We start from the raw sequence: 27,625 nt of genomic DNA, 5'->3' as shown, positions 1-27,625 counted from the left end.
ATGGAAGATGCGATGTCATACATCGAAGCTGTGAGGGACGCATTGGAGGATGCTGAACCTGAAAAATATGAAGAGTTTCTAAGAACCTTTCTTGATTTTGGAGCTGATAGGTATGTTTGGTTTGCTCTTAAACAGCTAGTCTAAAGAACAAAGACACATGTGAGAATTGATTCTGATGTTATTTTTCTCTTTGTAGAATCGGTATAGCTGCTTTCAGTGCAAGCATACAGGAACTCTTGAAAGATCACGTGAATCTGCTTCTTGGTTTCAATGTCTTCCTTCCACTTGAGTTTCAAATAACCATCCCTCTCGAGGCTAGTACAGAGTTTCATAAGGTGGTTGGAAGAAGCGTACCACCGAAGCCTGCCATGGAAGATGCGACTTCATATCTCATTGCTGTCAAGAAAGCATTTCACTTCAAAGTATGAGGAAATTCTTAAGCTCTCGAATGATCTTAAAGCTCGCAGGTATGTATGAGTTATTTAATTTTCTCCATGTTATATTTGATTTTCTCTGTCTATGTGAATTGATTCTGATGTTATTAAGTCTCTTTGTAGAATCGATGCTGCTATTGTCATTGCTAGGGTGGAGGAACTCATGAAAGATCACTTGAATCTTCTTCTTTGTTTCTGTGTCTTCCTTTCAGCTACAAGGAGTTTTATCACGAAGCTTAAGGTATAGAATGCTTAAATGCTTATAGATACTGAGTGTTTCCTATATGCTAACTTGTGATGTAAGTAATTGCAGACAAGGTTTCGGAGCCTTCATACTCATGTAGTTGAGTCATTTCTCAAGATAATGATAATGAAGGAAAGATGTCTGAAAAGGAGGTGAAAGAGGAGGTAGGTTCTTTGTGGGCTATTTTGCGTTGTCCTTTCACTTGTTTTTTTTCTTGGTTTGATTTGGTTATAATATACCTTGCAGGTCATTGATCTTCTCTATTATCATGAAGATTTGATTGACAAGTTCTTCAGATACTTTAACATGAGAAAATGATCTTTTCAAGCATCAAGATCTCTAACTCTTTTATTAGGAGATGAGAATGTATATGAAGTTTCTTTAAATAGACGTTTAAGTTCAGTTAGATTCTTTTGTCATGCACATATGTTTTTTAATTTTATCATTCCTTTTTACCAAGAAGATCGTGTCAATTAGATTCAGTGATTAAAAATCGAAGTATTACAACAGTAATACTAAAAGCTACATAAGCAATGAACGTAGAAACCAAGCTGTAACCATGCCATTTTGCCAAGACATTAGTATTTTTCTATTTTAAGTCCCAAATTAGTCTTTTAAGTTAACTTTGACATTTTGTTCAGAATAAAAAAAATGGGACAAAATTATAGGACATATATTCGATTCAATTTAAAATCTGATGTAGGCTTATTGCAAAAGAATATCAATAAACTAAAATTATTTGATAGAAGTCTTCAAAATAATAAATATAAAAAATTCTGATTACAATTCTACTACTCCCTCCATTCTTCTTTATATTTGATGTTTTAGGTGTAAAATCTAAATCTCGACAAATCCTAAGAACTAAATCTTGACAATATTTACATCTTAATAACTAAAACTTTAACAGTTATACCAAATGATAGTGTATTTTCTTTATTTTGAATAATATTATAAAGTAAATTTACGACTATTTGTTGACGAAAAAGAAGAAAGTAAAATTTGACAAAAAACTAAGAAAGTAAAATTTACTAGATATATATATATCTGTTATTTTAAGATCTATGACATTAATACTTTTGACTTGCAATTATATTAACCATATACCTTAAAGTGTTTTTTTTTTAATAAAAAAATTGCAATTATATATGCCACATTATAACAAGTGATTTAAATTCTCGGAAAAGTTAAAGTAATAAATAAGCTTTCACGGATGCTTGAAAAGTTTTACAATTTAAATTGTTTATTACTAAATTTACATAAAAATCTGTATAATTAAATTTACATATAAATCTGTAAATGATAATTAATGTGAAATTTTATTTGCAACTAATATGTGTTTATTTCATTTAATACTAGGATATATATAATTGTATCTCATTGCTACAAATATGTTAATTGCAAAAGGTCTAATTTTGTCAAAGTTTTTTTAATATATATAAAGACACCATACAACTTAAAATCATTCAAGTTCTAGTGCTGAAGCTTGTACCCCTAGTAAATTTTCTGGTTTGTTACTTTGAACTCTTTTCACAATTCTTATTTGATCGTTTTTTTTTTTTTTTATCAATCTAAAGTTTAGTATTATCATGTTCTCATGCTTTGCAATATGCATAGTGCATAATTCATTGCATGTACTTTTTCAATTATAGTAATTGTGAGTTAAGATCCCCTAATGCAAAAGTCTGGGTTCCCCCCTCCCCCCTACACCAAAAGTTTAAGTTACTTTGAAAGAAAGAGGTCATGTATTTGAGAGATGATATAAATTACATCTAAATAATTAATTACTTTAATGGAAAACAAATAACTTAAAAAACTCTCTTTGTTTGAAAAATAAAGCTTCAATTTGACCAACTTTGAACCATGGTGGGAGGAGGAAGTAAACATGTTGGAGAAGGAAGTAAACCGAAGGCAAATATAGATGATGCGTATGCATATCTTAGGGCTGTGAGGGCTAAATTTCATAATGATAATAAAAATATGATGAATTTGTTGCTGTCATGAATAATTTTAAAGTTCGAAGGTATGTGTAAATATAGTTTTTACAAAATATGAGAAGAAAAATGTTTGGTTTTACTTTTAGTTCAATCTTTATTGGGGTAACACTAATGTTAAAAGAAGATAATTAATGATTTATAATCTCACTGTAGAATTGCTAGGGATGGTTGCATAACAGAGGTGGAGCAATAGGGATGGTTGCATAACAGAGGTGGAGCAACGGCTTAAAGGACATCGAGATTTGATTTCGGGTTCTAATGCATTCTTTATCAAAGTGTTTGGAGATCAAAAATTATTATATTGGGGCATGAGAGGGTAGGTGAATATCTTGGGATTTTTTCGTTTGTCTAAACCAAGTTTGGTTTAGATATGTACTAAATCAAAAAATTTATTTGTGATCCGTTCTATTTCTTCATCTAGGAATCATGTTATGGTTCAGCCATTGTGTCTTAAAATTAAGGATGTATAATCTTTGTGATTTTCAACTTTTTAATATCAATCTCCATTCAACCCGAAATTATTTAAAAAATCAAAAATCCTCCTTTTAACTCTTTACTCTTATAATTCAACAAATATTAAAATATTAGAATATCAGATACTATGAGAATTCAAACCAATTTATAGTATACTAGGTGTTATTGTATTAGCAAATTTAAGTTACAATTATGTTTAGTTTTCCGTAATAACTAAATGAAATGATAAAATTTTAATTTCATAATTCTTGGTTTGTTTTAATCAACACATAACTTTCATTACTTAGAGGTTTAAAACATAAGAAGCTAAAGTTGCCTATAAATGGCCCCAAAAAAACAGAGCAAAGAAAACCAAAATCAAGTAAATCCATTAACAAACTTTATAATATTTTATCTTTGTACAATGGATTAGGCCAATTTCACACCATGGTTGGGAGAGACTTATCCCCGGATTTATGTATGGAAGATGCGATGTCGTACATCGATGCTGTGAGGGACGCATTGCAGGATGCTGAACCTGAAAAATATGAAGAGTTTCTAAGAACCTTTCTTGATTTTGGAGCTGATAGGTATGTTTGGTTTGCTCTTAAACAGCTAGTCTAAAGAACAAAGACACATGTGAGAATTGATTCTGATGTTATTTTTCTCTTTGTAGAATCGGTATAGCTGCTTTCAGTGCAAGCATGCAGGAACTCTTGAAAGATCACGTGAATCTGCTTCTTGGTTTCAATGTCTTCCTTCCACTTCAGTTTCAGATAAACATCCCTCCCGAGGCTAGCACAGAGTTTCATAAGGTGGTTAGAAGAAGCGTACCACCGAAGCCTACCATGGATGATGCGACTTCATATCTCATTGCTGTCAAGAAAGCATTTCATGATGAACCTACAAAATATGAGGAAATTATTAAGCTCTTGAATGATCTTAAAGCTCGCAGGTATGTATGAGTTATTTTCTCCATGTTACGTTTGATTTTCTCTGTCTATGTGAATTGATTCTGATGTTACTAAGTCTCTTTGTAGACTCGATGCTGCTAGTGTCATTGCTAGGGTGGAGGAACTCATGAAAGATCACTTGAATCTGCTTCTTGGTTTCTGTGTCTTCCTTTCAGCTAAAATGAGTTTTATCACGAAGCTTAAGGTATCGAATGCTTAAATGCTGATAGTTACTGGATGTTTCCTATATGTTAACTTGCGGTTTAAGTAACAAATTTGTTGATGTGCAGGTAAGGTTTCAGGGCGATGGTAGTCATGTCGTTGACTCAGTTCTTCAGATAATGAGAATGTACAGTGAGGGAAACAAGTCCAAAAATGATGTGTATCAGGAGGTAGGGTTCTTGGTGCGACACTTTGTGTTGTGTGTTTCACTTTCTTAGTTCTTTGGATTGATTTGCTTTGTTACCTTTTGCAGGTCGGTGCACTTATTCAGGGTCATGGAGATTTACTCATGGAGCTTTCAGAAATTTTCAGTGATTCATAGAGTCTAGATATAGCTAAAAACAGTAATGGAAGACAGTGTATAACTTCAGAGACAAAAAAAAGAGAGTAGAGCTTCTAACGAGAAGAGTGTTTTTAGTTTTGTTTTGTAAACATTTGAGTTTAGTTTGATTAACATGACATTCACAAATATGCTATGCTTCTTTTGTAGAGGTTTCTTTGATATCAAATGTTTTTTCACTAAATATTTCTTCGTTACCAAAGAGAACATACAAAACATGGTGGCTCTTTATCTCTGGAATGTCTCTAAGAGTTGTCACTTGCTCAACTGCTTCCTTGTCTACAATCTGCAGAGGATTGGTAATAAACACCTCGACGAATATGTTATGTTTTTGACAAACAAATTCCAAAGAACATGTTAAACACATAGAAGCCTAATGTAGATGGATATCATAACACTGTGACCCAAACATAGAGAAAACATATAAACTTTAGTGTCAAAGCTGAAAAATAAATAACAAGAGCACGAAGTTGGTTCCTCTAAATCTACACAGAGGAGAGGCACAAGTAAAACAGCAAAGAGCTTAAGAAGAAAAAGAAGCAACGAAGCTTTAGATCATTGTTTAAGTTCATTTATCTATCACCATTGTCTATTTAGTGATCTCTGAGCTAAATTTGATCAGTGGAATCTGAAGCTAGGAGAGTGACTAGACATCAGTATTCAGCAAGATTAACCGGTTCCTACTATCGATGATGCGGTCAATACTTCCTTTGCTTCTTGTTCATTGCCAAAACAGAGTTCAACGTAGAAAACAGAGAGGAACAGAGCCTAAACTCAAACCTATATATATGGCCAAAAATTACAGAGCAAACCAAACAAGAATGAAGTTAAATTTAATAACAACAAATGTGTTTTCTAGATTATATAAATTACGAATTGATATAAGATTTTATGAAGGATTAAAATTAATACAAATATCTGCATTCTAATAATAAAAAACATTATCATCGTCTTTGATAAATAGAAATCTTATTAAATTTCAGTTCCAAATATTTACAACTCCAAAAAAAAAATGAAGTCAAATATGATAAACCCTACTATAAATATAAGACTCGTGAATAAAAAAACTCAAATAAGTCTCTGAGGTTTTACGAAGCTTCTCGTTGTTCATTGTCGCTTTGGTCGGCCATACTTGGTTCCTCTTTCGATTTATCATTGTGAATTCACTAGACGATTAGGGTTACGATCACCTACTCCTTCCTTTTTAATTCCCTTTTCGTTTATGCGAAATCATCAGACGATTAGGTTAAAAGATCGACCTTTTTTGGTAAATGTGTTGTTTGGTCTCGTCAAAAAAAGCGCTCTAGGTTGGATTAAGTTTCTTGAGGAATAAGATTTGTATTTATGCACTCTTTGTCCTGTTTCTTCAATGATTTGATGAACAAAAATCTTTTATCTTTGGACAATGGATTAGGCTAATTTTACACCATGGTTGGAAGAAGCTTATCACCGGCGTTTACTCTTGATGATGCGAGGTCATTTGTCAATGATGTGAAGGAAGCATTTGGTGCTGATGAAACTGCAAAATATCGAGAGTTTCTCGACATCCTGCAGGGTTTAAGAGCTAATAGGTATGTTTGGTTTGCTCACAAACAATCTTCAATGTGAGAATTGATTCTGATGTTATTATTCTCTTTGTAGAATCGATTATCCTACTCTCGTTGCAACGGTGGAGGAACTCCTGAAAGATCATCAGGATCTGCTTCTTCGTTTCAATGCCTTCTTTGCAGTTGAGCCTAAGTAAACAATTCCTCCTGAGGCTAACAAAGAGTTAGGCCAATCTCAAGCCATGGTTGGAAGAAGCGAACCACCAAAGCCAGCTTTCGATGATGCAGTTTCATACATCGATACTGTGAGGGAAGCATTTCATGATGAACCTGCAAAATATCGAGAGTTTATCAAGATCTTAAATGATGCTAGGCGTGGGTATGAATTGTCGTTCTTCATGTTATATTTGATTTTCTCATGTGAACTTATTCTGATGTTACTTGTCTCTTTACAGAGATAGTAAAGGAAGAGTCTGTGAAAGGGTAAAGAGAGTCCTGAAAGGCCACCCGAATCTGCTTCGTGGTTTCAGGGTCTTCGTTCCAGCTAGGTCTACGATAACCATCGCTTCGACAAAATCTGAGCAACGGGCTGCGTCTGACAATAACAAAAGAATACGTGTAGCAAATTTCATCACCAAGCTTAAGGTATAGGATGCTAAAATGGTAAACCAATCTTAAGGAAAATACTATTTTGATGTTTTCTCTATACTAACTTGTGATTTAAGTAACAAATTCGTCGATGTACAGGCAAGGTTCCAGGGGAATGATCGTCATGTATATGAGTCATTTCTCGAGATATTGACAATGTACCAAGAAGGAAACAAGTCCGTGAATGACTTGTACCAGGAGGTAGGGTTCTTGGTGGGACACTTTGTCTTTGTGTGTGTGTTGCACTTTCTTAGTTCTTTGGTTTGATTTGCTTTGTTATCTTTGCTTGCAGGTGATTGCACTTCTTCAGGGTCATGAAGATTTAGTCATGGAGTTTGAAGACGTTTTAAAAAAACCTACTGATCCATCAGGGTCAAAATCTGCTAGAGATAGATGAGTAGATTAGAAGACTGTCTCTGCTTTAGTTGAAGATGCTTTGAATATAATGTTTGGGGTATATTCAAAGAGACAAAAAGAGTTGTTCTTTCTAACGACAAGTGAGTGTAGTTCTCTTTCGTAGACATTTGAGACTAGTTTGATTCTTACACTATAGAGAAGAACATGACATCATGATATGCACATATGCTTCTATATTTGAGGTGTACAATGATTGGGCATAAGAGACTAAAGAGAGTGTATAGTTTCTCCTGACATGGTCATCTTAGTTCAAAGTACAAACAAAAACAGAGAGGAACAATACAGAGCCTTTGCTCAAAGCCTCAAACCTATAAAGTGGCCAAAAAGTACAGAGCAAAACCAAACAAAAATCAACTAATGACAACAAATTTTATATAATTAGTAGTCAATCGGATAATTCTAGTAAATCTTATGTGATTTTGTTTAATGAAATTCATATATGATTTTATGAAACACGTTTTTACTTAATCACATATATACTCAAAATATTTTATATATCTAATTTAAATATGTTGTGTAAAATAGCGACTAAATTTTATGTTATATTTGGACTTCTTTTTATTAATTACATCCCTAATTAAATATGTGCATGGCTTTTCTCAATTCGTATGTAATTTGGAGTAAAAATTAAAATAAATTATACTATAATGTGTCCATTAATTTTCTCATTTGCTCTTGATTTTAGTATTGTAGAAAGCTTTAAAAAACTCGTTTTACCATTAAAAAAAAAAAAAAAAGCTTTAAAACCTCAAATCATCAGTCTCTCTCTGTGGGTTTGCTTCTGGGAACCTTGAAGTAGCTTCTTGGGAAGAAGAACCTTCTTGCTCGTTTGCCAAATTCGGTAATTATACTTGGTTCCTCTTTCGATTTTCGTTCAATTGAAATTTGTATTCAGGAGTCAGGACAATTAGGGTTTACGATCGAGTTCTTGGTTCGTTGCTGTACATGAAATTCTCTTGGCGTTCGCTTAATTTTGACATTGAGGCCTCGAATCCAATGTTGTATCTGATTAGGGTTTTGATAACATGCAATTGTATTATCTAGTCGTTTTGGATTAAAGTTGTTGAGGAATGAGATTGATAGTTCTGAATTTGGTTCTGTTTCTTGAAGGATTTTGAAAGTTTCTACTAAATAAAAACTGGTAATAGCTTTGTATTCAATGGTTTGATTCTGTTTTACTGAACAAATATTTCTTTTTTTTTGGAGGGTTTAGCTTCTTCACAGATTCAAACCATGATTGAAAGAAGAGTATCACCGGAACCTACTTTGGATGATGCAGTTTCATTCATTGATTCTGTTAAGGAAGCATTTCATGATGAACCTGCAAAATTTCACGAGTTTAAAGCGCTCCTGAATGATGTTCGAGATCATAGGTATGAATTGTTTTCTCATTGTTATGTTTGGTTTGGTCTTTGCGAGTCTACACTACAAAACAAGCATCTTGTGAATTTGTTTTTTCTGATGTTGTTATTCTTTTTGTAGAGTTGATAACGCTAGTGTCATTGCAAGAATGAATGAACTCATTAGAGGGTACCCGAAGCTGCTTCGTGGTTCAAGAGTCTTCTTGCCCGAGGCTGAGATAACCATCCCTCCCAAGGCTGAGCAACGCCCTGAGTCTGATGGTGATCAAAAGAAATGTGCTGATTTAGAGAATCATATGAACAAGCTTGAGGTATAGAATCGCTAAAATGATGAGTAAACCTATGGAAATACCATCTCCTCTTTTGCTAGCTTGTTGATTTATATTTTGACAAATTCATCGTTCTGCAGACAAGGCTTGATACTCTTGTATTTCCGACAATGACTGAAAAGACTTATGAGGGAAGGAAGTCGATAAAGGAGCTGCACGAGGAGGTAGTCTTTTTATCCGAGGATAAGATAACCATCCCACCCAAGGCTGATAGAACCATCCCCTCCGAGGCTAACAAAACCATCCCTCCTGAGGCGAACAAAGGGTTAAGCCAATTTCAAACCATGGTTGGAAAAAGTGTACGACCAAAGAAAACTATCAATGATGCACGTTCATACATCTACTCCGTGAAGGAAGCATTTCATGATGAACCTGCAAAATATGCCGAGTTTCTCAAGCTCTTGGATGCTTATAGAGCCCGTAGGTAAAGAATTATTTTCTCCATGTATATTTGAGTTTCTCTTAATTTCATGTCTCAATCTAGACAACAAATACACATGTGAATTGATTCTGATGTTACTAGTCTCTTTTGTAGAGTCGATAAAGACAGTGTCATTGCAAGGGTGGAGGAACTCACGAAAGATCACCGGGATCTGCTTCTTGGTTTAAGTGCCTTCCTGCCTGCGGCTACAAAAACAATTCCTCACAAGGCTGATGAGCTAACCAGCCTTCCTGAGGCTAACAGAGCCACCCCTCCCAAGGCTAGCAGAACCATCCCTCTGAAGTTTAAGATAACCATTCCACCAAAGGCTAGAAGAACCATCCCTTCTGAGGCTGAGAAACCTACACACTCTGATGAATTGAATTTTATGAACAAGCTTAAGGTACATAGAATGATGGTACCTTTCTTGATATTTCCTCTTTTGCTAACTTGTGAGATTAAATAACATATTCGTCGATCTGCAGACAAGGTTTCAGAGAATTGATAATCATGTAGTTGGGTCATTTCGCTCGATAATGAAAATGTATGAAGAAGGAAAGAAGTCAGTAAAGGAGGTGCACGAGGAGGTAGGTTCTTGTTGAGCTATTTTGTTTTGCAATTCTTTCTTTTATTCTCGGTTTGATTTGGTTATATAATACATCTTGCAGGTCTATGATCTTCTCTATTATCATGAAGATCTGATTGAGGACTTCTCCAGAATCTTTCCTGATCCTTTCGCATCAACATCTCTACTAGTACTACATCAGTAGATAGTATGAGACTAAAGTTTCATAATTCACTGTCCCTTTTATGATGTGTAGAACATAATATGTAGATAACGATAGTTAGAGAACACCATTCTCTAAAATGTTGTGTATAAAACGACGAGAAGAGAGTGTACAGCTTCTTTTTGTAGAGATTTGAGTTTAGTTTGATTCATACTCTATTTGAATATCATGACATGTATATTATATGCTTCTATTAACTAGGCATAGGATCGACCTGGCCCTTTAAATTCATTTCACTGATGAGATATTACCCAAAAGTTGGCATATTAAGCGACAAAAGTTGGCATATTAAGTCCTCTAAATACCCAAAAGTAAAACTAATTAAACAATCTAATCCAACTAACTATTAAATCATTTAATTACTATTTTTTCTGTTTTAAAAGTGATAAAAAAAAATGGGCTCGTAATATAACATATTTAGTTACACTGCGAATAAAAACTCAAACCAGTTTCACTGAATTTGTTTCTTGAAATCTTGAAGTCGTTTCCACTGCGAAGAGGAAGCATCTTGCTCGTTTGGTAACTATACGACCATCTTCTTCTTCTTCTTCCGTTCCTCTTTGAAATCATCTGACGATTAGGTTAATGATCTAGTTTTCTGGTTCATTGCTCTCGAATCCTCTCTCGATTTCTCATTTGAATGTTTTCTAGTTTCTTGTTGTTCTAAAGATTTCCTTGCATGAATCCTTAGTTTGGAAGATGAAACTTACATTACATAATCCTCCATTACGATATTTATCTTGTTTCTTCTAGAGAAGAGTTCGTGACATTGATGTGTTGAATCCAATGATTGGGTTGATTTGGTATTTGATTAGTCTTAGAATGTAATCTTGATTTGTCATGTTCTCGTTCAATGCAATTTTGCTTTCTTCTAGTCTCCTGTGAATTCAAAAGTCTTTATTTTAGATAGTAGAGGGATCGACTGATGATGATCTGCTCTGTTTTTAACGAACAGAGATCTCCAGTAATCGGAAGAAGAGTATCATTGAAGCTAACTATGGATGCTGATCGTTTAAATATCGCTTCTACGGAGAAAGCATTTCATGAAAGAGAACGAACAACTATGCGTGAAACGGTTACATACATCGCTCATGTGAAGGAAGCATTTCTTGATGAACCTGCAAAGTTTGACGAGTTTCTCAAGCTCATGAAAGATGTTTGTGATCATAAGTACGAATTTTTTACGTTTGGTTTGGTTCTTTGTTCCAAGTTTTACAACTGTGAATCTACACAACAACCACACACATTGTGAATTGTTTCCTGATGTTAGTATTCTCTTTTGTAGAATCGATGAAGCTAATGGCAGTGCAATGATGGCTGAAATCATTAAAGGGCACCCAAATCTGCTTCTTCGTTTAGGTGTCTTCTTTCCCAAGTATTCTGTGAACAAGCATAAGGTATAGAATTTGCTAAAATGATGAATGATTCTCTTTTGCTAGCTTGTGATATATGCATCTGTTATTATTATCAATCTGATAAATTACCCTTCTTTATTCCAAAGGGTAAGAGAACCATCCCTCCAGATGATGAGCATGGTGGTAGTGCTGAGTCTAGTAATAACAAAAAAAACCGTGCTGCCAATTTTATGGAGAATCTTGAGGTAAACTAATGGAAATACCATTTTGATGTTTCCTATATGTTAACTTGTGATTTAAGTAAACAAAATTTTCCATGTGCAGGCAAGGTTTCAGGGTGATGGTGGTCATGTAGTTAACTCAGTTCTCCAGATAATTAGGATGTACACTATTGAGGGAAACAAGTCCAAAAATGAGGCGTATCATGAGGTAGGGTTCTTGGTGCGACACTTTGTGTGTTTCACTTTCTTAGTTCTTTTGTTTGATCTGCTCTTTGTTATCTTTTGCAGGTCGTTGCACTTCTTCAGGGTCATGTAGATTTAATCATGGAGTTTGGCGAATATTTTAGTGATAAATTGTCTCAGCCTAAATATGCTTGAATATAATGTGACAGAAAAGAGTAGAGCTTCTAACGAGAAGAGAGTGTTATAGTTTTCTTTTGTAAGACATTTGAGTTAGGTTTGATTTCTTCGTCTAAAGAGAGAACAGAACATCATCAAAATGCTATATTGATATTTCTTTGTTACCTCAGAAGAATTTGGGTCTTGTCTATTATTTCTTTTTTTTTTAATGTGCAAAAAAAAGAGCACCTCTTTGCTCTGCTTAAATTACCTAAAACTAAATCTTGATAATCCTAAATTCGTAACACAAAAGAAATTAAATACCTATAACTTAAACCAAAAGATGTCGTATATTATTTATTACGAATCATTTTATAAAGTAAATTTACTAGTTTTTGTTGACCAGAAAAATAAATTAAATTTTTACAAAAACTAAGAACCTAAAATTTTTAGATAAATATGTCAATTAATTGCAGATCTATCAATACTTTTGAGTTTTATGTTGTCTCTTTTTTTAGAAAATGTATATCAACTAAATAATTTAAAGTGTTGTTTTATAAAAACAAAAATGTAATAGTAAATGCCACATTGTAACAAAAGTGATTTTAAACTCTCGAAAAAGTTCAAGTAAATAAGCTTTAACAGATGCTTATGAAGATTTACAATTGAAATTGTTTATCACTAAATTTACATAAAATCTGTAAATTATAATAAATGTGAAATTTTATTTACAACTGACTTGTCAGTTATTTTCAGATCTATCAATACTTTTGAGTTTTATGTTGTCTATTTTTTTAGAAAATGTATATCAACTAAATAATTTAAAGTGTTGTTTTATAAAAATAAAATTGTAATAGTAAATGCCACATTGTAGCAAAAGTGATTTTAAACTCTCGAAAAAGTTCAAGTAAATAAAATCTGTAAGATTTACAATTGAAATTGTTTATCACTAAATTTACATAAAATCTGTAAATTATAATAAATGTGAAATTTTAATTTTATTTACAACTGACATGTGTTTATCTCATTTAATATTAGTATAATACAATTATATCTCATTGCTACAAAGCTGTTAATTGCAAATAGACTGATTTCATTAAGGTTATTAATATATAAAGACACCTATACAACTCAAAACTATTCATTTCCTACTCGTGAAGTACCCGTAGAGTCAATTTTCTGGTTTGTTTCTTCTTAAATGATTTTTTTTCTGGTTTGTTACTTTGAAGTCTTTTAACAATTCTTCTTTGACTTAAATAATCTATAGTTGATTATTGTCATGTTCTCGTGCTTTGCAATCTGCATGGTTCATTGCATGTATTTTATTTTATTTTAATTCTAGTAATTTTTAATTAAGATCCGTGATGCAAAATTCTGTTTTTTTTTTTTTTTAATTTAAAGTAACTTTTAAAGAAAAGAAGTTAATGTGTTTGAAATGATAGAAATAAAAATTCAATTATTAATTTTTTTAGTGAAATCAAATAATTAAATAATCACTCTCTTTGTTTGGAAAATAAAGCTTCGATTACTTGTAAACCATGGATGGAGGACGTTTATTTGATCCAAACAAACCGAAGCCAACTAAAGAGGATGCATATGCATATGTTAGGGCTGTGAGGGATCATTTTCATAATGATAGAAAAAAATATGAAGACTTTCTTGCGATCATGAAAGATTTTAAAACTCGGAAGTAAGTGATATATATAGTTTTTGGAAAATATGATTAAACAATGTTTGGTTCAATTTTTTGTTAAACAAGTAATTAATTTTGATTTATAATCTCATTGTAGAATTAGTAGGAATGATTGCATAAGAGCGGTGCTGGAATTGCTTAACGGAGACCGAGACTTGATTTCTGGTTTCAATGCATTTTTACCATTTTGGATGGAGATCATGGAGATCAACTAATTATTACTTTTGGGCATGAGAGGGGAGGTGATGTTTTGGGATTTGGTTTAGATTTGTTTTAAATCGAAGAATTTATTTGTGGTTATTATTATTATTATTATTATTATTATTATTATTATTATTATTATTATTATTATTATTATTATTACTAGGACTCCGGACCCCCGCGATGTCGCGGGGGAAAATATTTCAAAAATCTTTAAAAAAATATCAAACAAAAATTAATAATAACGATGGTAGATGATTAAATGTTATAACGATTTATAAAATAAACTTAAAGTTTCAATTTTTCGTGAAATAAACTAAATGTTGCAATGGTTCTAAACGATTACAACCATTTTATGGAAAGTTACGATAAAAAAGATACAACCGTAAAAAAATATTTACTCGGATTGCAACTTTCTTAAAACACATAACGTAAAATGATTTTTTTAGTTTTAAAAAAAATGACATGTTGCGATATATCAAAAGTTGCAACGGTTCGTCAAGTTTGTCAAATAAACTAAAGATTACAACGGCTCGTAAAATAAAACCAAAAGTTGCAATGATTTGTCAGATAAACCAAATGTTTCAACAGTTCAATTAAACGATTATAATCTCATTTAAATAAATTTTGGTAATTAAAAATTAAAAATATTAATATATGAAAAGTTATACCGAGAGAATCGAGTAATCGACGGTAGATAATTAGATGTTATAGCAATTTATAAAATAAACCAAATGTTACAATTGTTCGTGAAATAAACTAAATATATAAATCAAAGGTTGCAATCGTTCGTGAAAAAAACAAAATATTGCAATAATTCAAATAGGAGGTTGCAATTGTTTATGAAGAGTTGCAATAAAAAGACGCAACTGATGAAGACATTCGGATTGCAATTTTCTAAAAAACATATCCGTAAAATATATATTTTAGTTTAAAATTTTTTTAACGAAAAGTTGCGATTTAAAGACACAACCGTTCAGATGTGCAAAAGGCATTTATTGAGATTGCTATTATATCTAGAAAACAACCATAAATATTTAAACAAAAGGTTACCATAAAAAGACACAACCGTTCAGATGTGCAAATGGTATTTATTCAAAACGATATAATCGTTAAAAAATAACCGATTAAAACGAAAATTACGATAAAAAGACGCAACTAAAATAACCATAAAAAAATAACCGATTTAAACGAAATGTTGCGATAAAAAGACGAAACCGTTCAGATGTGCAAATGGTATTTATTAGATTGCTATTATATATAGATTATTATAACTATTACTAGGATTAGGGTGGGTTATTCATAAAAAAAATTATTGTATTTATTAATTTTATCATAGAAAGTTTGAATAAGATATGGTTAACTTATTTTTTTTTTTAAATCCTATTAGGCTAATAATTACCAATTATAAGTAGATAATAATGAGTAAATAATTTAGGACCTTATCATTATTTGGTTGTCAATCTTATTTTTAAGAGGATTGGTGAACAAAAAACGGTCAAAGAAACTCAAAAGTTTAGCCTAGTAGACCTAGATACAAGAAAATATTCTTAAGATAACTAAAGTAAGTATAAAACCGTAGATAATAAAACTTGTATAACAAAAGTAATAAAAAAAAGGAGGGTGGATTAAATATAAATACACAGAAGAACGAAAAATTAATTATGTAGCATTCTTTATTAGATATTTTGTTCTCTCTCCTCTCCTACAATAATTAAAACGGAACTGCCCCTACAAAACATGAAGATAGTGGTGTAGCACGTGGAAAGATAAAGGTTCTGAGAAAAAATAAATTATTAACTACAGAGGATTTGTTTTGGGATGCAATATCAAGGTTAGGAGTATGAATTAGGCGGTCATTTCAGATAACTATTGGAATAACACGGATTTAAAAGTTATATGATATAGCGTGTTAACAAGAATGTTACTATGTAACACCAATGTTAGCTGCGACAATGCAAGTGGAGCTAACAATAAACGATGGTCAAAGATTAGAGATTTCATATTAATAATACACTTAATGTGATGAACATATTTTGGGTTATCAAAACAACACTGACTTATTATGTTAGCGTGATGAGCAAACGTTGACTTGCGGCTGAATAATCATATAGAGAATAATACATATATACATCATGATAGTTAGCAGATAACGTATTATCAGGGTAATATTGTTAGTGAAACATGGCGGGTAGTTTGATAAATGGAGTAAAAACATAGGTAAGCACCTATTTAACATGTTAATAATATACTTAACGAGATAAACATATTTTGTTATCGAACCAACGATTAGATTTCAAGGGTTGGATTATATATGTGAAGACGATAACATTAGTAATAACTGGTAAAAAAATATTTAGCGTGATAAAACAAACTTTGACTTGCGGCTGAATAATCATGTCATACACGTAATGGGAGAGTTAGAAGATAACATGGTATCAGGGTTATATCGCTAGCGAAACATGAATTATATTAACACGAGTATAGCATGAGTTAATGTTGATATAATACTAGGCTAATAATGATAATAGTGAGTAGAGAGATGATAACAAAAAAACATAACATTTTTTTTTTTTTGTGCACCAAGATTTTATATCATAGCTAATCATCCTCAAAGGAGGGAAGAGTTACAAAGGGAGGAGCCAACGCAGTCAAACTCCCTGAACCAAATGCAAAAACAATACAAAGAAAAGCAGATAGAAGGATAGATCAAAGCAATCATAACCCCTAAGCAATAAACGTCATCGCAGCGTCCTTGAACCTTGATAACATTATGGCGAAGAAAAGAGATGACTCCTTGGACAACACAAAACACATAAAGTGCTATGTTGTGCAAGATTGAATCTGCCACTAGGGCAACCAAATCAATCCTAAAATTGGCTTTCAAGAAAGAGGTGACAAAGCACCAAACTGAATAGCCGTTGAGACGCGAACCAACAACCGTGGTTCTAGGTTGAGAACAACCAGGATCTGCCATAGAGGCAGGTAGGAGGACGCCGGAGAAGTATCCGGTGATCAATCTTCGCCGAATTTGGGCGGAATCCAAACCAACAAAGGTGGTTCTAAACCAGAAGCAAACTGGACCTACCGGAGAAGTATCCGGTGTAGGCAGAAGGAACCCAGAGAAGTATCCGGTGAACCGGTGAGTGAAAAAGTCGGAGATGGTGAAGCGGTGGCAAAGGGTGAGACGGGGGAAGACCAAAAAAACTTGTTTGCATAACAAAACAAGCTTGTAGCCCAAATAGCTTAAAAGGCCACAACAGACTCTAGAAGGCCCAAAGATGGGCCAAGCCCAATTGATACACTTCCACCGAGATTGTATTGTGGAGATTTGACCTAATCCGAGCGAGGAGGAAGACAAGCGGCGGCGGCGGCGGTTGACGGAGGCGAAAACATCATCGAACATGGAGAACGGGAGAGGGCAAAGCTCTCTGTGGAGGGAGCTCGAGGAACCAACATCCAGATCAGCAGATCTGCAGACATCAAGACGCGTCGGAGAGATGAAGGAAGGAAGGAGAAGGAGTGCCCGAAGAAATCTTCGAGAATGGACCGAGAAAGGATCAGGACCACCGAAGAGCGAAGCTTCACCAGGGAGTTTGCCGTAGAGGCAGGTTCGCCGAAACTGAGACTTTTCCCAAAGCACGAAAAACTTGAAGTGAAAACCGATTGGATTCGTAGGGAGAGAAGCAAAGCAGCAAAGAGAAGACAAAGTCCGACGCCGGCGAGCCATAGCTACACCGGCGTCGGCAAACGGTGGCTCTTGAGTCGTCTCGGGAATATCGCCTGGGAGAAAAGAAATAGACTACTTTGTTTTAAGTTTTGAAATGTCTTTAAAAAAAAAAAAATAAAAAATAAAAAAAATAAAAAAAATAACATTTAAGGTCTCAATGTAAGCGTGTATAAATTCTATTAACATGATTACTAAAACGTTGCTCACTAAGTCTGTTATAATGCTTTTTATAACTCACCGACCTTTTCGCATTTAAATCTTTCGCGTTGCCAAACTTATCGACCAAAGAAAAAAAAATTATAAATCGTGATCAAGTTAACACTAGCCTTATCGAGTAGAGAAAGTCTTCCAAGAACCATAAACTGTTACATCTAAAAAAAATTCACATAAACCAAGTAGTGTTTAAACTCCGAACCAATCGAGAACATATAAAATGAAAAACGCTAGGTCTGAAATTTAAGACAATTACCTTCACCGTTTTAGACTTCAAAAGAGGCGATTATTAGATTTTCCAGAAACAATACGCTTGCTTTTAAACAAAAAAATTCAATCTCTCTGATTCTCCAAACAACAATAATTCGAGTTTTTGATATAACCGCCAAAGAAGGTGGCCATTGGAAATTCTGAGACATAAAATAATTTAAATTTAAATTATATTGGATTTCCCTAAAAAAATCAAACCAAAAGATCTTATTCATGTCATCTCACACAATTCAGCTATATCCTAAAATCACTCTTTGGCAGATATATAGGGGTGCAATCGTCAATTGTACATATACAGTGTTTGTCAGACATTGTCTTTTTGTGTCAGTTAATTTCCGATTCCTCTGTGTACATATCTTCATCTATATATACATTTTTGGATCACAATTAGCAAATAAATCCTGAAGTTGAGAAGTATTTACAATGGCATGCCATTAGCATTAATTATTTAGATTTATTTTATTTAAGTAAAGATTTTTAAATGAAATTCATTTTTCATATATTTAGCAAAAGTCTCTACAAAATCTTTCTTTATCTATTTAAGTAAAGATTTTGAAATCAAATATGTTCTCAACAATTTACCAAAAATTTCTACACAATCTTTTTAAAAATCTCGACTTAGTTAACTTCTGATTTTTATCTGCAAAAAAAAAAAATTAATAGTAACGAGTGATGTAAAAATCGGGAATGTTGATATTACAATTTCTTCGACTTTTTTTTTTTCATATAATGAAAATTATTTTTAGGGATATTTTCTCAAAACCTCTAAATAAAACAAAAGGTTTCAAAAGATAGCTTCTCTTTTGGCGGGTCGACACGCAAACCCGCAACTCTCTACGGGCTTATCCGCATGAACCTGCGACCCGTAGTGGATAAAAATATTATTCAAAAAAAATAACAAATGATGTTTAATTTTACGGGACGGGGTTATATGGTGCAACGGGTTTAGATCGATATTAATATTAAGCAATATACTATAGATGAAACTTTAGAATTAAAAATCAAAATTTAATTATAAAATCAGAAACACTAAACAAAATAAACAATATTAACAAAACAAATACAACTTAAAATTTTGCTAAATAATTTTTTACTTATAAAAAAATCGACCCGCGGTGTACCGCGGGGTAAAATCTAGTAATATCCAAAAAAGGAAGGAAAACACCTATAAAACCTGTTACACAAAGCCCTTGCATATATGTTTGCCAAAAACAAAACAAAAAGCCCTTGCATATATAATATTTTTTAGAAATCTCTCTAAATTTTGGTGAATCTCGTTCTAAAAATTGTTGTAGTTTCGTCATCTAACAACTAGACTACGATAGACTTTTTTTTCTTTTTCGGTTAGTTGCTTTCAAATCCTTAGTCTTATAAGTGATATGTACATGATTCTAAAAGTGATTCTAAAAAGTGATTCATCATTAGCGTTCTAAATAATTAATTCTTTGGGAGCAAATAATTAATTCTTTGGGAGCAAATAATTGTTTTTTAAAGATAAGCTTTTCATAGCTTATGGCTTTTTCAAGAGGAAAATTTGTATACAGTATAACCTCTATAAATTAATACTCGATAAATTAATAAACACGATAAATTAATAAATTTGGCTGGTCCCGAGTCGGACCAGTGTAAAAATTAACCAAATTCGATAAGATAATAAGATAATAAGTTTTTTGAAATTTCTATGTAAAAATATAGTCCCAATAATATCATAAATTAATAATCATGTAAATTTGCACATATATATATATATAATAGTTTTAGTCTTTTTCATAAAAATAGCCAAAAGTTTTTTTAAGTTTTCAAATTTTGAATATGCATAATTTTTGTTTTAATAGTCGTATAGGTTTTTAAAATACAACAATGGATGTCACTATTTGTGAATTTTAATTTATGTATATCATTGGTATATGTGAATTCTATAATCGTTGTTATTCATTGTCAAAATATATTATTTTCTCTACGAAATATTAAGTGTTTAAGGGTAAAACTATAAAATTTATAACATCTAGAACATTAATTTTATTTAGATCACATTGCTTTACCTCCTATTTTTTTTTTTAAAGTTTTCACAATACAAACAAAATTTTCTATAAATTAATAAATATTAATTTACGCTATAAATTAATATCACTATAAATTAATAAAATATCATGGTCCCAACATTATTAATTTATAGAGGTTTTACTAATGTTGTAAGACTTTCAATTAAATGTCGCTAATGAAAACGTAACCCTATTTTTTTTTTTTAAGAAGCTAGCTCTAGCCAAACTTCAAACCATGTCTGGAGGAGAAGAAGATATACAAAACCTAACAACAGGTAACATTTTTACAGGATAAGCCTATTAATATTATATAGACATAGACATCCCTGCGTCACGAACTAGGCCTTTCTTGAGAAAAGCCAGCCAAAAATGGAGCAAACTCCAAAAGCAAATCAGGATGCTCCCGAAATTGTATCGTAGTCTGAGATAATAAACATGTTTATAAGACAAAATGGCTAAGAAAAGAGTATAGTAAACAAATATATAAACTTTAGAATATAAATAATAGGAATGGAAATAGTAACAATGAACCTTACCTCATGGCAAACCTCATTCATCGACTTGCTCCCACTTTTCAACTTCAATAAATTGTCGATAAAAGAACTGAATACATCGTTAGTATCGTCCTTAAACCTTTCCTGAAGTAATGTGAAGTATTTTAGAAGAGAATAAGTAAGGAAAGAACACAAAAATAGTCATAGGGCCGGGACATAAATATTTACCTTAACGTTAAAAAGAAATCTACATGCATCATCTACCTTTGTATTCTTTGTATCTCCTCCTCCTCCTTCAGATGTAGTTTGAAGTTTATGTAGACCTTCATTAAAAAGTAGGTATAAGTTTTCATTGGCATCAAATAGAATTGAAAGTCTTAAAACATTACAATCAAAAAAAATTTGCGTCAATAAATCTTTGAAAAAGCCATAAGATATATATAATATTAATAGGCTCATCCTTTAAAAGTGTTACGTGTTGTTAGGTTTTGTACATCTTCTTCTCCTCCAGACATGGTTTGAAGTTTGGTTAGAGCTTCTTTAAAAAAAAAAAAAAATAGGGTTACGTTTTCATTAGCGAAATTTAATTGAAAGTCTTACAACATTACTATTCAAATTTTCCTCTTGAAAAAGCCATAAGCTATGAAAAGCTTATCCTCAAAAAGCAATTATTTGCTCCCAAAGAAATCTAATTAGAAAGCTAATGATGAACTACTTATGAATCACTTTTAGAATCATGTACATATCACTTATAAGAGAAAGGATTTGAAAGCAACTAACCGAAGAGAAAAAAAAAAGTCGATCGTCGTAGTCTAGTTGTTAGATGACGAAAGTACAATAATTTGTAGAACGAGATTTTCACCAAAATTTAGAGAGATTTCTCAAAGATTTTATATATGCAAGGGCTTTCTGTAACAGGTTTTATAGGTGTTTTCCTTCCTTCTTTTTTTATTACTTTTGTTATACAGGTTTAGGTGTCTTTATATATTAAAAACCTTAGTGAAATCAGTCTATTTGCAATTAACATCTTTTTAGCAATGAGATATAATTGTATCTAATATTAAATGAAATAAACACATGTCAGTTGTAAAATAAAATTTCACATTTATTATAATTTACAGATTTTATGTTAATTTAGTAAAAAACAATTTAAATTGTAAATCTTCATAAGCATCTGTCAAAGCTTATTTATTACTTCAACTTTTTCGAGAGTTTAAAATCACATTTGTTACAATGTGGCATTTACTATATTACACTTTTTTGTTTTTTATAAAACAACACTTTAAATTATTTAGTTGATATAAAAAAATAGACAACATAAAACTCAAAAGTATTGATAGATCTGAAAATAACTGAGATATTTATCTAAAATTTTTACTTTCTTAGTTTTTGTAAAAATTAATTTATTTTTCTGGTCAACAAAAAAACTAATAAATTTACTTTATAAGATGATTTGTAATAAATAAAATACGCCATCTTTTGGTTTAAGTTATAGGTATTTTAATCTGTAAATTTTATTTTCTTTTGTGTTACGACATTTAACCAGTTGCTTAATTATTAAAACTATATTATAATTTTCTTATAATAAGTTAATAACTCTTTTTTTGGGGTGATAAATTGTTGTAAATTTGGTCTTATCATAACTATATTCCTCATTGTATTTCTGATTATCTGTTCACTAATTACATTTGTTCCGCTTAATAAAAATGCAGTTTGTGTTAAAAAAACAAAAATTGTTGTAAATTTCGTGTTACATATAAAAAAAATCTGAAGTTGTTGAATAAAAAATTACAAAACCCACAAATCTGATGGTGTATTATAATATAAGACATACTGAAGTTGCTAAACATTAATCATATCAAATTAATTTATACATATATATATTGTTATGTTATGTCAAAGTCAATGTTGCTAAACATAAATCTCTATTTTTTCATTAGATCATCCCTTATACTTAAATTTACATTTCACTTTTTTTTATACTTTTCCCCTTTTCTCAAAATTTTAGTTAATTTAACTTTTCTCATAAAAAAAAGTTTAATCTTATTAAATTTTTAATCAAAAAAAAAATCCCTTTTCTCCTTTTTAACTGTACTTTTGATGTACTCCACTAATCCTCAATTATATAATCCAACGTAAGTGTCGGAAACTAAAACCCTAGAGAGAGATTTCTTCTCCTGCTTCGTAATCGTGTGTCGTAAGCGAGGGAAGCTTGTTCTCGAAGCTCTTCGTCTTCGAATTTCGGTAACTATACGCTCATTTTCTTCTCTTATTGTTTTTCACTTTTGTTTTGTGCGAATTTTGTTTCGGGTTAGAGAATTACTTTCAGGCTCCTATTTGCTTGATTTTATAGTTTCTGGGATGATTTCGAATTTAATTTCGTAATTCATCACAGATTAGAGATGACAAACTCTAAATTAGTGGATTAAGTTTTTGTTTTATTTTTGTTTAAGACTGAGATTCTAAGACCTCTAAGTGTTGAATTAGTTGTTGTTGATTTTGGTTGAGACAGTTATTTGGATTTTGAGAATTAGGTTATGTCTTGTTCAAATTCTGTGTTGAGGCAAATCATAAAAGAGATTAAGATTTCTGCACTCTAGGTTCTGTTTCTTCAGGTGGTAATAATAACTTTGAGATAGTTGAGGAGGTATGCAATGATGTGATCTGTTTTACTGAACAATGTTCTCTTTCTTTCTTTTTGATACCAAAAGGTTTAGTTAGTTAGATTCAAAACCATGGTTGCAAGAAGAGTATCACCAGCTCTAACTGTGGAAGATGCGCATTCATACATAAATACTGTGAAGGAAACATTTCATGATCAACCTACAAAATATGTCGAGTTTGTCAAGCTCTTGAATGGTGTTCGCGAGCTTAGGTATGGATTCTTTACTTTTGGTTTTATTTTCATAACAAAACACTGTCTGAATTGAGTCTGATGTTACTTGTCTTTTTGTAGAGTGGATAAAGATAGTGTCGTTGCAAGGGTGGAGGAACTCATGAAAGGTCATCAAGATCTGCTTCTTGGTTTCAATGTCTTCCTTTCACCTGAGGCTAAGAAAGCTGCTCGTACTAAAAAGAAACTTGATGCTGCAAAGGATTTTATGAACAATCTTAAGGTACACAAATGACAAATAGAAACACCAAATCTTTTTTTATTCCTCCTCTTTTGCTAACTAGAACAAATTTGTCCATCTGCAGACAAGGTTTCAGAGACTTGATACTCATGTAGTGGGGGCGTTTCAAGGGATAATGAAGATGTTTAAAGAGGGAAAGATGTCGGTAAAGGAGGTGCGCGAGGAGGTATGTTCGTTCTTGGTGGGCTATTTTTTGTACTTGTGTTTTTTTTTTTTTTTTTTTCTTGGTTTGATTTGGTTATAATATTGTCTTGCAGGTCATTGATGTTCTCTTCTATCATGAAGATTTGATTGAGGACTTTCTCAAATTTTTAAAAAAGAAACCTGTAGCATCAGCATCACTACTACTACAATTATAACGAGAGATGTATTTATAAACGAGAATGGAGTGTATAGTTTCTTTTGTAGAGAGAGGTTTTAGTTTAGGTCGATGCTTCTGACATGCACTTGTGTTTTGTTATTAAATCTTTGCTTTTCAGTTTCACCAAGATGAGATAGAATGAGATTTGAATTTGATCGTGTCAATTATATTCAATTTTAAAAATCCAAGTCTCACAGAACTCGAAAAAAAAACTTCTCAGAGCCTTATTTTGTTTATGACGAATTTAACAGATCAGTCGAATTTTTAACCTTCTTTTACCTTTTTTTATAACTAAACTAGATGTTGATCCACACCATTCACGAAATTGGTTTGTTTTTAATATATATCAAATAAATAAATAAAAGTTATTTTGTATACGTAGTTGAAAGTTGCTGATAGTAGTAGTATATATCTCCGTAGAAGTCGCCAAAAAAAATAGTATATATCTCAGTAGTATATATTTGTTGACAAAAAAAAAAGTAGTAGTATATATCTCTAATTAAGAAAATTAGTGTTGAAAAACATATAAAAGATCAACAGCTAAAATTCATTTTTAGTTTTGTTTAGTAAATTGTTGTTAAAAAAAGAAGAAGTACTTAAATAATTAAAATGCCCCAAATCGAAAAAAAAAAACGAAGAAAAGAAAAAAGAAAAAGAAATTATAAATATAAATAGAAAATCTTACCTAACCTGAGGAATCATAATTCATAAACAAAACCCTATCGAGAGATTTCTCCTAGAAACTCTTCTCTCCTGCTTCGTGACCGTGATCGTGATCGTGAAGCCTTCTTCATTCGTCTCCGAAACTCGGTAACTATTCACTAATACACATGTGATCTTCTTCTTTTTTAACTTGTGTGATTTTCGTTACGTCCACTACAAGTTTTTATTCTCTGGTTCATTGCTTTTGTAGTTGCTAGATCTGTTGCCTTGTTTTGTTCGTGAGATGATATCCAAATTGAGTTCGTTGAATATATTTTTCGTATATGTGATGAATTATCAAATCCGACTGATGAAGTTTAATCAACTTGAACCCTCAAAACTAGAGTCGATGATTTTTGTTTTGTTCGGAAGAAAAGTGTTAAGCTAGTCTCTAAATCCCATCAGATTTAATACTATGACTAGCTCTTAATTGATATATCTTTGGTTAAAAATGATAATAAGACATATCTAAATCCAGTATTTGATTGATTTGCCCATGTGTTTGAATTGACTGATTCACATGTGTACTAGTTTATGTGTCATGTGGTCCATAAATAGAGGAATGATATTAATATTATCTCTTAATCCTATCAGTTTGATGCTGAATTTTTCCTCGAGTAAACTTGGGTCATAACTAATAATGGTATCTTTTGAGGAATGAATTATTTTGTTGTTAAGACTTTTGGGGTTTATTCAAGGATCTAACATTTTTTGAAGAAACCTTGTACCATCTTTTGAGATGTTAAAAGACTTTATATAATAATTTAGTTTGATTCTAATAATGCCTCACCTTTATTTTTTGGCTGCCTCTCTTTGGACAATAAAGCTTTCCTAAACTTCAAACCATGGTTGGAGATGGAGGTGCACACAAGCCTACTACAAATGTCGCGTTTGAATACCTTAAAGCCGTGAAGGCTAAATTTCAGGATCAACATGAAAAATATGACGAATTTCTTGAGATCATGAATGATTTTAAATGTCGGAGGTAAAGTTCATTCTACTTTTATGTTTGCTTTTCGTCTTGGTCTGGATAATACTCCATGGTTTCTGAGAACTGATTACCGAATTGTGTTGTAGAGTTGATAGACTTGATGTCATAATAAGGATGAAAGAACTCTTGAAAGAGCACAAAGAGTTACTTTTGGGTTTCAATACCTTCTTGCCAAAGGGTTTTAGGATCACACTCCTACCCGATGATCATGAACAACCTTCACATAAGGAACCCGATTTTAAGGATGCTCTTACTTTTATTACAAAGGTTCAGGTAGATATCTTCTGTGCTAAACTGTCTAAGGAAAATACTGATTTTCCCTTTCCTATACTCCCCTTAACATTCTCATTCATTCGCAGACGAGGTTTCAAGGCGGTCGTGCATACAAATCATTTTTAGACATTTTAAGCATCTACAGAAATGAGAGAAATTTAAAGTCCCTCACCCAGGTCTACGATGAGGTAGACTCAATATCATTGACTGATACTAATTTTTTTTCTTAGTCCTAATATTTTACTTAGTTTTTTACACGTTTATTTCAGGTTTCCATCTTATTTCGGGATCATACGGATTTGCTTGCGGAGTTTAATCGCTTTCTGCCTGCAACTTCACCAACAACCTCTCTTCATTCTGCTACAGACTCAAGTTCGTGACAGAGAGATTTCTGAGTCTATGATGCATCAAATGAACTATAACAGGACAAAAAGTGTCTACTGTATGTCTACTATTTTGCTGATGTGATGCTCTTATTAGTTTATTTTTAATATGTTTTTTTTGTGTACAATCACAGTTTGGCATAGATCATCCTCATTTGCTTGAGGAGTCGAATTTCTTTCTGCCAACTACTTCTCAGAGTTCAGTTTGTGACCAAAGGATTGCTATGTTACTTCATTCGCTTCACATATACGTAGTTTTTTTCTTTCAAGTCAGAGATACTAATAGAGGTTTTTTTCTTCTTTAAATGATTAGTACAGCTTTTTTACCTTATTAATTATAGTCTGTATCAAAATTCAAATTTATTATCATTTAGTTATTTACATGCTTACCTATGAATCGACTATGTGTATGAAGAAGGTTAGGGGGTTTATTTTCTGCCTATCAATCCGGCGGCAACATGAGGATAAGTTTTATCGGAATTGTTCTACAAACAAAACGACAAAGTTTTCGGTCTACCGGAAATATCATTACGCCGATAAAAAATATTTAAATTAAATTTGAAAAGCGATAAATATGTTCCGTGTTATGGTTTTTAGATAAGTTAGAGTTAAATCCTTCTTCTATTAGTAATGCTAGCGAAACAGATTTTAAGTTTTAAGCAAAATCTAACCGTATCAATTTAGATTCAATTTACACCAATTATTTTAGTTATATTTTTTTTTGCCATCCCTAAAATTAATAGTTATGATAATCTTGCATTAAGGAATTATTAAAAATAAAAAAATATTTAATATGATTAATCATTTTTAAGTTACAAAATTATTTCCAACAAACATAATTAATTTATTTTCCTTTATTTTATATCAAATATTTTAAAATTAAGTCTGTCTCTCACATAAACAAAGGAGGTCAAAAATTTCCAAAACTAAAATTATTAGAAATAATAAAAGAAGAAGATAAATTATAACTCTCCAAAAATGATATAACAAAAAAAGGAAGTAATATAAACAAGAAAATACGACTTAATAAAAAAACATTTAAAAAAAAGAAATGTATTTTTTCGTCAAATTT

General features: G+C 31.8%; 6 protein-coding genes, 1 long non-coding RNA gene and 1 pseudogene across 8 annotated transcripts; 7 read left to right on the top strand and 1 right to left on the bottom strand.

The window, feature by feature from the left end:
* On the top strand, nt 1-996 carry LOC9329400 (annotated as a pseudogene).
* A 2,576-nt stretch (nt 997-3,572) lies between these two features.
* LOC9329398 (paired amphipathic helix protein Sin3-like 3) lies at nt 3,573-4,629 on the top strand. The gene is made up of 5 exons (XM_002893291.2): nt 3,573-3,715; nt 3,802-4,080; nt 4,166-4,283; nt 4,369-4,470; nt 4,554-4,629. The coding sequence occupies exons 1-5, from the start codon at nt 3,573-3,575 to the stop codon at nt 4,620-4,622; spliced, it is 711 nt and encodes a 236-aa protein (XP_002893337.1). The 3' UTR covers nt 4,623-4,629.
* Nucleotides 4,630-5,730: 1,101 nt separating this feature from the next.
* LOC110225150 (paired amphipathic helix protein Sin3-like 6) lies at nt 5,731-7,464 on the top strand. Its single transcript, XM_021014091.1, has 6 exons — nt 5,731-6,211; nt 6,282-6,380; nt 6,444-6,566; nt 6,643-6,832; nt 6,935-7,036; nt 7,128-7,464. The coding sequence occupies exons 1-6, from the start codon at nt 6,069-6,071 to the stop codon at nt 7,230-7,232; spliced, it is 762 nt and encodes a 253-aa protein (XP_020869750.1). The 5' UTR covers nt 5,731-6,068; the 3' UTR covers nt 7,233-7,464.
* A 512-nt stretch (nt 7,465-7,976) lies between these two features.
* LOC9329397 lies at nt 7,977-12,249 on the top strand. The gene is given in 15 exon segments (XM_021014550.1): nt 7,977-8,093; nt 8,459-8,625; nt 8,735-8,924; nt 9,023-9,366; nt 9,478-9,825; nt 9,827-9,950; nt 10,032-10,089; nt 10,092-10,118; nt 10,601-10,624; nt 10,627-10,670; nt 11,065-11,321; nt 11,437-11,548; nt 11,653-11,751; nt 11,831-11,935; nt 12,016-12,249. Coding segments are annotated over 14 exon segments (1,962 nt in total). The 5' UTR covers nt 7,977-8,093; nt 8,459-8,485; the 3' UTR covers nt 12,106-12,249.
* An 830-nt stretch (nt 12,250-13,079) lies between these two features.
* LOC9329396 lies at nt 13,080-14,260 on the top strand. Its single transcript, XR_002329559.1, has 3 exons — nt 13,080-13,248; nt 13,586-13,756; nt 13,857-14,260. It is a non-coding gene; the product is annotated as an uncharacterized LOC9329396 (long non-coding RNA).
* Nucleotides 14,261-20,376: 6,116 nt separating this feature from the next.
* On the bottom strand, nt 20,377-21,635 carry LOC9329395 (paired amphipathic helix protein Sin3-like 3). Its single transcript, XM_002890565.2, has 5 exons — nt 21,490-21,635; nt 21,185-21,247; nt 20,938-21,032; nt 20,752-20,853; nt 20,377-20,636 (listed from the first exon to the last, which is right to left on the bottom strand). Exons 2-5 carry the CDS (start codon nt 21,222-21,224, stop codon nt 20,547-20,549), a joined length of 327 nt encoding a protein of 108 aa, XP_002890611.1. The 5' UTR covers nt 21,225-21,247; nt 21,490-21,635; the 3' UTR covers nt 20,377-20,546.
* Nucleotides 21,636-22,807: 1,172 nt separating this feature from the next.
* On the top strand, nt 22,808-24,416 carry LOC9329394 (paired amphipathic helix protein Sin3-like 1). Its single transcript, XM_021014089.1, has 5 exons — nt 22,808-22,953; nt 23,421-23,584; nt 23,666-23,825; nt 23,908-24,009; nt 24,101-24,416. The coding sequence occupies exons 2-5, from the start codon at nt 23,445-23,447 to the stop codon at nt 24,200-24,202; spliced, it is 504 nt and encodes a 167-aa protein (XP_020869748.1). The 5' UTR covers nt 22,808-22,953; nt 23,421-23,444; the 3' UTR covers nt 24,203-24,416.
* A 411-nt stretch (nt 24,417-24,827) lies between these two features.
* Nucleotides 24,828-27,374, top strand: LOC9329393 (paired amphipathic helix protein Sin3-like 3). 2 transcript variants are annotated; one of them, XM_021013994.1, is made up of 6 exons: nt 24,828-25,014; nt 25,733-25,891; nt 25,984-26,170; nt 26,257-26,358; nt 26,440-26,504; nt 27,013-27,374. In XM_021013994.1, the coding sequence occupies exons 2-6, from the start codon at nt 25,752-25,754 to the stop codon at nt 27,107-27,109; spliced, it is 591 nt and encodes a 196-aa protein (XP_020869653.1). In that variant the 5' UTR covers nt 24,828-25,014; nt 25,733-25,751; the 3' UTR covers nt 27,110-27,374. The 2 variants fall into 2 exon arrangements, 1 of the variants encoding a protein (XP_020869653.1); XR_002329523.1 differs by having other exon boundaries at nt 24,832-25,014; nt 26,440-26,612; nt 26,688-27,374.
* The last annotated feature ends 251 nt before the right edge of the window (nt 27,375-27,625 follow it).

The sequence above is a fragment of the Arabidopsis lyrata genome (assembly GCF_000004255.2).
Source record: "Arabidopsis lyrata subsp. lyrata unplaced genomic scaffold ARALYscaffold_1, whole genome shotgun sequence".
NCBI lineage: Eukaryota > Viridiplantae > Streptophyta > Magnoliopsida > Brassicales > Brassicaceae > Arabidopsis > Arabidopsis lyrata.
Note: the sequence above shows the minus strand (reverse complement) of the source record. Positions and strands in the feature narration are given on the sequence as shown.